Here is a 14,024-nt window from a genome sequence, read left to right on the forward strand (position 1 = left end):
CAAGACATATGCAAGCATGTCAAACATGGAATTCCAGCATGTTGCCACATCTCATGGGATGTTGGTAACTGGCCTTTGCTGTTCTTGAAAGATGTTGTGCCATGCAGGCAGGAGTTTTGTTGTGGAGTGAATGACCTTGAACACGAGCTTCTGAAGCTGTGTGATACGTTTGTTAAGGTATGTTTTCAATTTATTCTACTGTGCAGACCTTAACAAGTACCAGCTTAACTGGATGAATGTTCTGTTGCAGGCTCTTGTGTGTGTCATGTGTCAAGAATCATTGTTGATGATATAGCCATCACCACCAACCATATCTCCCACATCAAGCGCTTTAAGGCGCAGCTACTCAAATTCTTCAAGATATCGGACCTAGGGGAGCTTAACTGGTTGTTAGGACTCAAGGTAACGAGAGATTGCGAAGCATGTACCTTGACTCTCTCCCAAAAGGCATATGTGAACACCATAGTCGAACAGTTCTACCTAGGGGATGCAAAAAACACGTTAACCTAATGGAAGCTGGTGTCATCCTATCTATCAATCAGTCTCCTGGCACAGCAGCACAGCTAGAGGCGATGCACAATGTACCTTACCAATGAGCCATTGGATCCCTCATGTATGCAGCCACCAGCATACGACCTGACATCACATTCGCCATTGCCACCCTGTTGCAGTTCATGCACAACCCTGGTAGGACCCACTGGGAGGCCACCAAGTGAGTGTTGTGTTACCTGAAGGGAACTGCAGATTTTGAGCTCCCCCTTGGTTCCACGGACAGAGGTATTGAGGCATTTGTCGACACTGACTGGGCATCACAACCTCACAGACACTCGATGTCTGGATATATTGTCATGCTAAATGGCAGTCCCATAGCATGGAGTGCATGAAAGCAACCACTGATCACTTTATCTACAGCTGAGGCTGAGTATATCGCATTGATGAGTGTTGCACAAGAGGTACTTTACTTTCAGTTGCTCATTGGAGAACTCCATGAACCAATGCCACTCCCTACCCCCATCTTCTGCGACAATCAAGCAGCAATTGCACTTGTGTCAAATGGCAAATTCCAATTGTAAACCAAACACATCGACCTATGGTATCACTTCATCCATTCCCACATTAAGAATGGGACTTTTCAACTCTTCTACTGCCTGACCGATCATAATGTTGCCAATGCATTCACAAAGGCTCTACCTCAACCGCGCCTGCAAAAGCTATGAGGGCAAATGTCCCTGGCTTGCGCTTGAGAGGGAGTGTTGGAGTCCGAACAATCCAAGCGATCAGAGACAAAGAAGACCAACAGATCCGAAATGGTTGAGGAGGGAGAGTGACAGGTGGTCCAAGCCCAAGCCAAAAAGGACATTGACAAGCGATGTGTTGACGTCAGCTCATGTCCTGCAATAACTTACCTATTCATTTGATATATTTCATTTCTATCCAGTTTAGTATAAGAATGCCAGCAGTAGCATGAGCACATATCAGCTTCTTTCAAGAGACTGAGATGTGAGTTAATAGTCTCTACATATTGATTAGAACTGTCATATCCCGTACCTCCGGATCCAGAATTCCGGATCTACTTCATTGAAGTCCGTTCCTCCGTCTTACTATTCCGCCCGGCGCTCCGCCTTCATCTCCGCACTCACCCCTAACTCCTTTTAGATTAGCTATTGCTCTGGTTACCAGTTATGTTCTTTCCGCTATGCTTATTGATCCATCCATTCCTACTTCATTTCCGACTTCACTGCTTTGATCCACTACACTTAGTAATAGACTTTCCACATGCTTCATACATAGCCCTTACCTTTGCTGACTGATTTACTTACATGTTACCTACAGTATATAAACCCCTGTAATACTCCAGAACTCCTCAGTTCAAATATCATCTTAGTTCTGCTCATTCCTGCAATCTCTGGACTTGAGTCTCATCTCTTGTCCACCTCTGAGTCTTAGGGGTTAAACCTTAGGACTACTTCTCTGGCTCTACCCTAGGGTAGTCTAACCTCTGTTCAGTTTCTACTCCAGACTTCCATAGTAGCCTTACTCCATCCCAGTATAACCTTCCGGAGTTCCGCCGAACTCCACCGACACTAAGTCCTCCGGAATTCCCCGGACTTCTGTTGGACTTCCCCTCTGTCCCCCGGAAATTAAAGGGCACGTACTCGGGTAAGGGGCGCAGCGCACGAGCTGAAGCCAAAGCCCTTTGAGTAACCTCTCCCTTGAGCATGACCTTAACAAGAACACAACTAACGAGTCCCTAGTATACTTGTTTATTAGGTACATAGCTTGTTAGACGAGCTTCTTTCAAGAGACTGAGATTATACTTGTTTATTAGATCATCCCTGAAGGCCCACAACTCATTACTCACCACAGATACATCGGCAAAAAATCCAGCTGTCTGCGAAAGATAAGTAGATGTCGCCATAGTCTTTAGTAGATAATTGAAACATTGAGAGGCACACCCCCACAGCCTTCTATGGCACATGCTGTCACGATGCTGACAGTACAATGTGCACATGGCGAGTCAGAGCCAGTAGTTGCAACCTCAAATGATATGGATGAGTTCCTGTCATTCTCGCTCCACAGACCGCCATCACCAGCACGAATCAGCATATTCAGTGCCCTGTTGTATGCATTAATAGCAGATCAGTGTCCCCATCTATGTTATCCTTGTCATGTGCAATGCTGCCTCCTTCAATATTTTTGTGCTATTAATCTTGATAATTTATTTACTACTAACTTGCTACTGTGGTAATAATGATTTTTTCTCGTATCTTTTGCAAAGTCTAGACCCCATCAAAATTGAGTGCTCCGGCCAGAGAACTATATGATGAGGCTCGGGCATGGCATTCTGAGTTGTCCACGATTGTGAGCGGCAGGGGAAGTGTTGTGGGTTGGCAGTCTATGATGTGGGCACCTGCTACTAATGCATATGACAGGGCACTGAATGCATCAGCAAAACCCAAGATTCCTTATTTGACTTTGAGCAGCTTATTTAAGCTTTAGTTTTCAGGCAACTTCGCAAATGCGCGCCAAGGCACAACAAGTCAGTCAAAGAGTTACTTAGCTTAAGCTCTTTCAAGTTGTCCAAGGGGAAAAAGATGATAAGGCTCAAAAATGCGATTAATTAGATTAAAGTGACAAAGATAAGTGCAAATGTCTATGATGCGAGCTTGAAAGCATGATGATCAGCATATTTATTGACATAGAATGTACAAAAACTGTCATATGAGTTATGTAGATTGATACCGTGGTGAAGAAATCGTCTGCCATAGACAGGAATAAGGTGAGCCGCACAATAGATCAAATCAACATGTATGATGTTGTAGATAGGTGCATTGTTAGTGCTGCAGGCCGGACGGACCATCCACATACCAGTATCTTCATCAGGCGAGTCTCCAATGATATTGAACCAGTGCACAACAGTGCACGGTGTGGGTACAACAAGTGCAGTGGAGAGAAATTGATCTACTACAAAGTTGGGTCTTTGCTGCCTACTGCCTCACTTGAGAACAAGCACATTCAACCCTAAAGGGGATTGCTACTGGGGAGTGCTAATCTCTGTCTAAGCGACCCTATTCAACCCTACCGCAGGTAGGATGAGGATCTGCAAAAATGCGGAACAAGCGGAACTAGCGGAACTCAAGCAGAACAAGTGGGACTCAAGCGGAACCCAAGCGGAATGGAACAGAATGAAGTGGAACTCAACTGGATACCATGTGGAATGTAAGGAGTTGTCGGAACTTGCAGGTCAAGTCGAAGGAAGTATATCACAAGGTTAGATTGATAGTGGGCATAAGTCAAAGTGGTCCTCTAGTAAGGTGAAGGAAAAGTGGGAAGGTAAAAGATGGGATTTGATAAAAAACACCCAAGCCCTAAGTACCACTACATCAAAGGGAAGATTATTTTCAAGGAACACTGAGGTACAGGTAGTAAGTCTCTCAGGAAGCGGAAGTGAAGGCAGGTAGTGCACATGGGCACAATACTCCGGAATAGGGGTCCGTGCCATAAGGGCATGTGTCAGTGTGATCCAGGTAACATTAGGAACAATGGGAAGAGAGATACAGCATACCAATGGACCTGGAAGGATGGGGACAGGACATGCGAAGGTTGTCTGATGATGCGCAGGAATATTGGATAGTGCAGGCGGGTTCTGAAGGATGTGCAGGAATGTGGAACGCATCGGATGATGTGCGGGAAATGCGGAATGTGCGGAATATGCGGAACTGATGTGAGATGATGTGGAAAGGACGGGGTTTTACACCTACAGTGGGGGAATTCCCCACAATGGGTAAGTTATTCCTCCATAATTGAATGAGAAGAACGCGCAAATCCTTGCAACTTTGAGTCCTTGAATGCCCACATCTTCTGACCCAATATTGACGAAAACACAGTCATAATAAGGGGCCTCGTTCCACCACATGGGACAAGTATGAATGTGCTCGATACACATTCCACCGATCCCACTTAGGTCGCTTGGGGCATAGAACCGAGAGCATGCAGAGTTGAATACCAATATTTTGCCCTCATATTGAGGGCATCCTGCAATAGGAATTTCTGATGCATCTCGTGGATCATCCAGACATGTCTGTTGAAAGAGAAAGTGGTGGACCATCTCAGGTAGATGGGGGTTATTCAGCTCTTCAGCGAGAGCCAAAACGGTGTGTGCACACTTCATCTCTGCATGCGAAATCAAATCAGACATTGACACACAAAAATGAGGGAATATACTTGCATGTGGTTCGTGCTAATTGCATATGTGCTTGCAGAATTGTTGGGCCATGATCCACACCGTCAATATCATCTTCAGGAACAGATGTGTTGAGGTTTTCGTCTTGAGCATTATCCATTGCATCATTAGCAGGTGCATGGTGACTTGGTCCATCTTGTTGTACTTATGGGATTAAAAATTAGCTTTCAAGCAGCTGAAAATAGGTTTAGAACTTACAAAGGGCTTCAAGGGCTGCTGAAAGGCAAGTTCCATTTAACATCCCATGGCTGGTGAAGTCAACTCATGCGGCAGCAAGTTTATCAAGCCGTTGATTTGTGACAAGCATTTGACTGAGCGCTTGATATTTGCTTGATTGCCTCCACGGACCTTTAACAGCCTTAATGTGTTTGCTCTCTGTAATAGACAAGCAGAGTCCATTTGGAGCGCCAAAGAGTCAGATGAGCTGCAGGTAATGAGAGACAGAGTGTTGTCACAGTAGAGAGAATGTAGATATAGTATCACTTTCCAGGAAAATCTTGTGATAATGATGGAAATGGGAAACAGCATCTTGCAGTTTCTCCAGTGTGTGCTCGGTTATAGCATTCTTCCATACAATGGAACAGAATTCGAGAAATGCATGGAATGTGCATATGATATCCACTGGGACGTGTCCCTCAATGGCTGCAATATAAACCTGATAGATTTTAGCTTTGTTAAGGTGAAAAGTAAAGGGACACGTACCTTCACAAGCACTTTTGAATCATCTCTGGTCCATTGCTTGAAGCCATGCCCTTACAGGAAATGTCTCAGGCCTGCAAAAGGGGCAACAATAGCAATTCTATTGAAGGTAGAGCCGGAATTAGACATTAGAAATGAGATACAAAATGAACATACCTATGATCAATGACATCCAAGATGTGTTGCGTGTCACGTGCTCCATGCATTTGTATGAGATACTTATGGACCCAGTCCATGAGATGGTCCTTGAATGTGCCTTTAATGAGCTGATGTAAGATGTTGGGTGCAATCAGCTGGCAAATATCAGCACAAGGAAAATTGTTAGTGAATGGCTGTGGATATAAATTGTAGTGAGAACAAGAAAGAAGATAAAAATGAGAAGACATATGACAAGATCCGCTACAACTCCAAACTCATCCCACAGTTCCAAATATGTCCCCACATCAACAAGTTCTTCTGTATACAGTTATCAATCGGTCCTTGAGACACTATCACTCCATGATACAAAATGCATCTCGCACATCCACAATTCACTTTATGGCCTCAATAATACCTCCATAAGCTTCATTGACCTTGCCTCTTGCATGGCATCAAATTTTGCCTAAACTTCATTTGCAAATTCTTACTCAAGATGTGTGTTTGTACTGTCTGAAGTCTTAGTTTTAGGTCTTTCAAAATTTAAATTCTATTGTGTTCAATATTCAACAGTGTGATGGCACACAAAACTATAATAACTGTATTGGCAAGTATTTAAGCTGTTCAACATTGAGAATTAAGTGTGTGGTGAAGAAAAGTGTGTTGGCAAGTGTGGCTGCTGTTTGGCCAAAGTTGAGTTGGGTTTTGCAGCACAATCTCACTCGAGCCCTAACTCATTTGACATAATTATGCTTGCCCTGGAACATCGAAGGCCTGCTGTATACACATTCACAAGTATTATTGACATATATCCACAGCAGGTTCCCAGTGCTGTAGATCTTAGGTGGTGTAAGCTACTTCAAATTCCGCCACTGTTCAGAGTGCCAAGACACAGTTCAAGACACAGTTCATGTGTGTCTTCTGCTCGACAGTAACTACACAGTCTGCAAAACCTCTTGCCACTCTACTACAATGCCTGGTCGAGTGAAATTGGCCACAAAAAAACAGCAAGATGCTCGCGAGGCTCATGATGATCTCATGTCCAAAGCAGTCTCTGCATACTGTGCTGAGTTGGCAAAAATGCCAGGTATAAAACATCGTGGATTACGGACTATTGCCAAAGACTTTGAATGAATGAATTTCGAGGCAACAGGCAACTACATCAAGCTGTCTCATACCACACTTGCACGCCTCACAGCTGGCAAGAGGTCACTAGCAGAGATGAATGCTGCAAAGTCATGGCTCTCTGAAGAAGAGACCAAGCAAGTACTTGCATACATAGAAGAGATAGATAATTGAGGATTTCCACTTAGTCACCGATGACTTCAAGAACACATTGACGAAATATGCTGTGCTCGCCTCGGTAATGACTTTCTGGGGTTGGAAAGTGTTGGACACACCGCTTCACTGAAAAGCACTCCAAACACTTGAAAACATCATGGTCAGCTCCGCTCAACTCAAAATGTGGTCACGCAGTCAATGAGAACACAAACAAGGCATGGTTTGATCTCTTGGAGGGTGTTCTGGACCAATATGACATTGCCAAGGATTGCATACATGCAGTTGACGAGATTGGGATCTCACCACAATCAGGCGAGGGTGAACAAGTCATCGGGAGCCATAAACCTGGGCCACAGTATCAGCAAAGAACTGGAAGCAAGGAAAACGTGACTGTTATCGTCACAATATGTGCCGACAGAACATCAAGTTCTCCCGCAGTCATCTTCAAAGGCAATGCATACCAAGTCAAATGGAAGCAAGATAACCTGCACATGCATCATGAGTAGTCCTTGTCAGCGTGAATGAATAAGCCTTACCTGATGATGATGATAGCCTTGGATATTTGAAGAAAGGCTGGACTGATGGTGAGATTGGTGTAGCATGGATCCAAGACTTCAATAGATGCACCAAGGACAAGGTAGATGGTCACGATTGTCTCCTCATCGTCAATGGACACAATTCACACTATACCAGAGGATTCCTCCAATATGCACATGCCCATCACATCCACGTGATATGCTATCCTGCACATGCAACACATGTCTATCAGGGTTTAGATGTGGTTGTTTTCGCAGTCTTGAAGAGTCACTGGAGTGAGGAAAGAGATACGTGGGAGTGAACAAAAGGAGAAGGTGTTACAAAAAGTAACTTCTTGTCAATTTATGGATGGGCTCACCTTCGTGCACTCACACCAGACCTTATTCACACTGCATTTCAGAAGACTGGTATCTCGCCATTCGACTGAGATGTCATCACTAATGAGATGATGGCCCCTAGTAAGGAAACATCATGCGAGGGTCAGCTTCCTATCATGCCATTGACACCCGTGAGAATTGTTGCAGACCTTCTTGGGAAGCTGTCAACAAAACATGACAACCATGGAGATGATGGCGACAACACTGAAGTGTTAAGGTCGTGCTCAAGGAAGAGGTCACTTAAAGGGCTTCAGCTTCAGCTCGTGCGCTGCGCCCCTTACCTGAGTATGTGCCCTTAATTTCTGGGGGACAGAGGGGAAGTCTGACAGAAGTCTGGGGAATTCCAGAGGACAGAAGTCAGTGGAGTTCGGCGGAACTCTGGAAGACTTATGTGGGGACGGAGTAAGGCTACTACAGAAGTCCGGAGTAGAAACTGAACAGAGGTTAGACTACCCTAAGGTAGAGCCGGAGAAGTAGTCCTAAGGTTTAACCCCTAAGACTCGGAGGTGGACAAGAGGTGAGACTCAAGTCCGGAGATTGCAGGAATGAGCAGAACTAAGATGATATTTGAACTGAGGAGTTCCAGAGTATTACAGGGGTTTATATACTGTAGGTAACATGTAAGTAAATCAGTCAGCAAAGGTAAGGGCTATGTACGAAGCATGTGGAAAGTCTATTAGTAAGTATAATGGATCAAAGCAGTGAAGTTGGAAATGAAGTAAGAATGGACAGATCAGTAAGCATAGCGGAATAGGACATAACCAGTAACTGGAGCAATAGCTAATCTAAAAGGAGTTAGGGGTGAGTGCGGAGATGAAGGTGAAGTGCTGGGCAGAATAGTAAGACGGAGGACCGGACTTTAATGAAGTAGATCTGGAATTCCGGATCTGGAGGTATGGGATATGACATGAAGCTGCAGCAACATGTATTTGACAACCTGTGACAACCATGCAATCCAAGATCGAGTCCTTGATTGGAAAACTACAAGAGACCTCATTGTCAGGGCTCGTCTCATCGGTCCCCTTGACTTTGGAGACACAACTGGAACACAATACTACCCACCTTATCTCCCCCATAAAAAAAAAACACCCTTTCACCATCAAACTAAAGACCTTGAATGAGATTTTACTGCTTGCATTGCTCCACGACACAGAAGCCACCAACATTACACTAAAGTGCCGTGTCCTCGAGCTTCAGGCCATGAATATCCTGAATGAGAGGTATTGCAAGGTCCTTCGTGGACAGCTTGCAAATCAGGAAGCAAAAAAGTGAAAAGGGAAGGAGAAAGGAAAGTTGATGGGCGACAGTTTGCTGTGTTTCCTTTCTGGTGATGAGTTCTATGAGAAAGTTGTTGAATTTGAACAGGAGCAGAAAAAGTGTGTCTCCGAGAAGAAGACAAGGAAAGAAGAACGTGAGAAGAGGGCCAAAGGACTGGCAGTGTGGAAACATCTTGAAGATGAGCGCAAGACAGAGAACAAGGACCAAAGAGCACAGTACCACACTGCATTGGAGAACTGGAACAAGGATAAGTTGAGGGCAAAGGCAGAGGGGTGGAAATTCAGCGAGGCAAAACCGGTCTTGGGAAAGTTGCATGGCCCTATTCCAAGGCCAGCACTGAATGTGGCATGCAAGGAGGATGCAGTATCTAGTGGTGGGGAAAGCTTTGATCTTGATGGCATTTCAGATGCCAGTGATGAAGACTAGTTAATGGACACTTACCCTCATAAACCCAACATGTTGAGGCAGCCGGCAGGTCCACGGCAGCAGTCAAGAATCTTTGTACATGCACTGTATCAGTATTAGTGTCAATTGAAGAATATTGAGACACATTACCATTTGAAACTTGTCAGTTAGCATGATAATGTTGTGGGGAATGAGCTTGGTGTAGACTGGACCATTAACACTATCAATGGACTCAATATCGATGCAAGGAGACCACTGGTGAGACGGAGTGAGCAACTGATAACAATTTTGCTAATGTTCAATAAGCAAAGATTAGCTAATGAGTCACGTGTATCATGGAGTGATAATGGGCAAAAAAGAGGTCCCCTCACCGTTTTGAATGACATACACAAATGGTTGTATATTTTTCTCTGAAACTTCAGATATGTAATTTTGACATATACTACTTGGTAGGAAAAATATAACAGGGCTTTTATAAAGTGTTGTAAAAGTACAGTACTTCATTTTTCAATTTCACATCTCAAGTACCAATTGATAACTGTACTCTTGACATTGAGGAAGTGCGCCGGCTGCATCAAGATCATGATTTGGTGCCATACATCTTGAATATACCATAAGTCAAAGATATAGAAGCAAAAAAGAGCCAATCACCATGGACACCAGCATCACACAATACACGCCAGCAGAACTTGTTCTTCACAGTCAGCAATGTAAGGTCCAAGGCCATAGATGACGTGCCAGAAATGCCCATTGCCGAATTTTGCAACCTCAGGTTTCATCATTCTGGGCCTAAGTCTTTCAAGAATCTTAGAAAGTGAAGAATGAAACAACTGGCGGTGGAATTTTTGGAAGTGTTGGTCACTTGCATGCTCTTTCGTAGCTACTAGGTCATCAGTATGTTGCATAATACAAGAAGCTATTTGACTCACTCTTTGGCATGGTGTTAAGGTCGTGCTCAAGGGAGAGATTACTCAAAGGGCTTTGGCTTCAGCTCGTGCGCTGCGCCCCTTACCCGAGTACATGCCCTTTAATTTCTGGGGGACAGAGGGGAAGTCCAACAGAAGTCTGGGGAATTCTGGAGGACTTAGTGTCGGTGGAGTTCGGCGGAACTCCGGAAGGTTTATATGGGGGATAAAGTGAGGCTACTACAGGAGTCCGGAGTAGAAACTGAACAGAGGTTAGACTACCCTAAGGTAGAGCCGGAGAAGTAGTCCTAAGGTTTAACCCCTAAGACTCAGAGGTGGACAAGAGATGAGACTCAAGTCCAGAGATTGCAGGAATGAGCAGAACTAAGATGATATTTGAACTGAGGAGTTCCAGAGTATTACAGGGGTTTATATACTGTAGGTAACATGTAAGTAAATCAGTCAGCAAAGGTAATGGCTATGTACGAAGCATGTGGAAAGTCTATTACTAAGTGTAGTGGATCAAAGCAGTGAAGTCAGAAATGAAGTAGGAATGGACGGATCAATAAGCATAGCAGAAAGAACATAACCGGTAACCAGAGCAATAGCTAATCTAAAAGGAGTTAGGGGTGAGTGCGGAGATGAAGGCGGAGCACCAGGCGGAATAGTAAGACGGAGGACCGGACTTTAATGAAGTAGATCTGGAATTCCGGATCCGGAGGTACGGGATATGACACATGACAAGAAAGCCAATGACTGCAACTGCATTCTGGTGCACACACTGGATGTTGTTGTGGATGTTCCCAATGGACAGATAGAGCGGGTAATATTTGTTGTTCCCGGTTCCTACAGAGACTGTCATTTTGTCACTTCTGAGGATGACAGGAACAAAGGTGGTGCCCATTGTATCTGGATCCTCAGAAATGGTGTCCTAGTATAATACATTAGATACCTAGAGTATTCATAGCAATGGACATGTACGTACTGCTTGATCCCATGCCCAGTCAGCAGACATGAAGTCTCCATAGCAGCGCTCCTCTCCTAAGGTCAAGTACTCTTGATAAGGTCAAAAGTCCATCTCATGTGTGAAATTGGGGTTTGCTAGCATGTTGTGGACCACTTGATGTGGATCTCAGTACCATACATCAAAGGCACCATCCATCCAGGGCGGATAAGTACCCTCAGGCTTCTCACCTGTATACAAGCACAAGAAACTCTCCCACTTGACCTCTCCCAATGGTATTGCATCAATCGTTGCATAGAGATCTCGATGGTCTGCGAAGGGTGGTGCATCACCATGTTTGAGCAAGGTAGACGCCCATAAGGCAAGGTGCACATCAATTTTCCAGGCAGGTGTTGGGTTCTGAGTGTAGAACAAATTGGCAGTTTCAAATTCAGTGTGGTTATGGAATGTGTCATATACCGGATCTGAGCACCTCCAATACCACCTGTGAACATCCCCACCCCTGTTCCGACCTCCTGTTTCCCCGTCCACTCCATCCCTCCTTTTCCAACAATGCACAAAGTGCATCTCAGCAGGACTAGACCTGCTACCTCCGCCCAACTCTGTTCCACTCCTCTGACACTACCCCTATTCCCTCTGACACTATACCCTTTCCATCCAACCCTATCTGGAGTTCCGCTCCTCCGCCCTATCAGTCCGCCTGATCCTATTCCTACTCCCTCCGCTTTTCTGACCTGCTCAGTTCCTTCAGTTCCGCTTATGTTGCCCCACCTGATGATTAGTCCACCTGACTGCCTCACCAGTCCACACCTAGACTAGGAACCACTCAACTGGTCCTATCCCCATTTAGTATCATAGTTCCGCCTTTTGGATCACCAGTAATCCCTATACCCAAGTGATTATTGATCCATTGTGGGGAATTCCCCCACTGTAGGTGTAAAACCCCGTCCTTTCTGCATTGCCTCACATCAGTTCCGCATATTCCGCACATTCCGCATTTCACGCGCATCATCCAATGGGTTCCACATTCCCGCGCATCCTTCGGAACCCGCCCGCACTAACCGATATTCCCACACATCATCGGACAACCTTCGCATGTCCTGTCCCCATCCTTCCAGGTCCATTGGTACGCTGTATCTCTCTTCCCATTGTTCCTAACATTATCCAGATCAAATTGACACATGCCCTTATGGCACGGACCCCTATTCCGGAGTATTGCGCCCATGTGCACTGCCTGCCTTCACTTCCGCTTCCTGAGAGACTTACTACCTGTACCTCAGTGTTCCTTGAAAATAATCTTCCCTTTAAGTAGTGGTACTCAGGGCTTGGGTGTATTTTATCAAATCCCATCTTTTACCTTCCCACTTTTCCTTCACCTTACTAGAGGACCACTTTGACTTATGCCCACTATCAATCTAACCTCGTGATATACTTCCTTCAACTTCGCCTGCGAGTTCCAACGAATCTGTACGTTCCGCATTGTATCCGTTTGAGTTCCATTTCATTCCCTTCCATTCCGCTTGAGTTCCGCTCGGGTTCCGCTTGTTCCGCTTGTTCTGCACTTGTTCCGCTTGTTCTGCATTTTTGCGGATCCTCATCCTACTTGCGGTAGGGTTGATTAAGGTCGTTTAGACAGAGACTAGTACTCCCCAGTAGCAATCCCCTTAAGGGTCAAACGTGCTTGTTCTCAAGTGAGGCAGCAGGCAGCAAAGACCCAACTGTGTAGTAGACCAATTTCTCTCTGCTGCACTTGTTGTACCCACACCATTGTGTACATACTGTTCTCCAAGCCATATTCTTGTATGTCTCAGTCATCCTCTTGTAATCCTGTACACTCGGCACATAGCTTTCTGCTATGCTATGCTCATTACTTAGAGTATATAAACCTATGTAAATTTGTCTGTAGATACTCAGTCTGAATATTACCTTTTCTAAGCCCTGCTCTTCTGTCCTTTGACTTAGGCTTAACCTGAGTCAAACACCTGTTTGCTGACCTAGGGGATTGACTCCCTAGGCCGGCCACTTCCCTGCTCCTCTGTTCCTCTGTTCCTCTGTTCCTCTGTTCCTCTGTTCCTCTGTTCCTCTGTTCCTCTGTTCCTCTGTTCCTCTGTTCCTCTGACTCCCCGCACATCGGCTGCCTTTCCCACATGTCAGAACTAATCCCAGCACCCTGCTACATCTGTCCCCTTCGTTCCGCTCCACTTCTACTGTTGGTTCTGACTGCGGTAGCCTTTGACCTCTCTCCTGTTGGGTGGAACAACCCCGCCTGACTTTCCTGTGCTCACCTAGTAGTCCATCAGTCCTCCTTCAGAGGACCCCCGTTCCAACGTCCTGTCAGAACTCATAGAACTTGTGTCGGACTACATTCCGAAATTAGGGGCATGTACTTGGGTAAGGGGCGCAGCACACGAGCTGAAGCCAAGCCCCTCAGATCTGTCTTACCCCTGAGCACGGTCTTAACAGAATGGCATCCAGTCATTTGGAGATTGAGGTTTATGAGATGGCGGCAGCACATTATCATCGAGAAAACGACCATGGGCGTCACATGGACGTCCTGTAAGCCATGTTAGTAGCTAACTTAATGAGAGATATGAAAACAAACCATTGAGTTGGGTGTGATAGTTGCGAAAAAAATGGTTTCTGTGCCCAAAGAACTCAGTATCAACATCAGGCAGGGGGAAGACCTCAGCCCGTCAGCA

General features: G+C 45.2%; 2 protein-coding genes across 2 annotated transcripts; one reads left to right on the forward strand and one right to left on the reverse strand.

The window, feature by feature from the left end:
- Positions 1-8,721: 8,721 nt before the first annotated feature.
- Positions 8,722-9,477, forward strand: EDB91DRAFT_1245652 (uncharacterized protein; the record flags this gene model as incomplete). The annotated part of the gene is made up of 2 exons (XM_041322574.1): positions 8,722-9,041; positions 9,081-9,477. The coding sequence occupies 2 exons, from the start codon at positions 8,722-8,724 to the stop codon at positions 9,475-9,477; spliced, it is 717 nt and encodes a 238-aa protein (XP_041180218.1).
- Positions 9,478-10,974: 1,497 nt separating this feature from the next.
- EDB91DRAFT_1245653 (uncharacterized protein) lies at positions 10,975-11,376 on the reverse strand (the record flags this gene model as incomplete). Its single annotated transcript, XM_041322575.1, has 2 exons — positions 10,975-11,292; positions 11,347-11,376. The coding sequence occupies 2 exons, from the start codon at positions 11,374-11,376 to the stop codon at positions 10,975-10,977; spliced, it is 348 nt and encodes a 115-aa protein (XP_041180219.1).
- Between the last annotated feature and the right edge of the window lie 2,648 nt (positions 11,377-14,024).

The sequence above is a fragment of the Suillus paluster genome (assembly GCF_016628075.1).
Source record: "Suillus paluster strain FC165 chromosome Unknown EDB91scaffold_11, whole genome shotgun sequence".
In the NCBI taxonomy this organism is placed as follows: domain Eukaryota; kingdom Fungi; phylum Basidiomycota; class Agaricomycetes; order Boletales; family Suillaceae; genus Suillus; species Suillus paluster.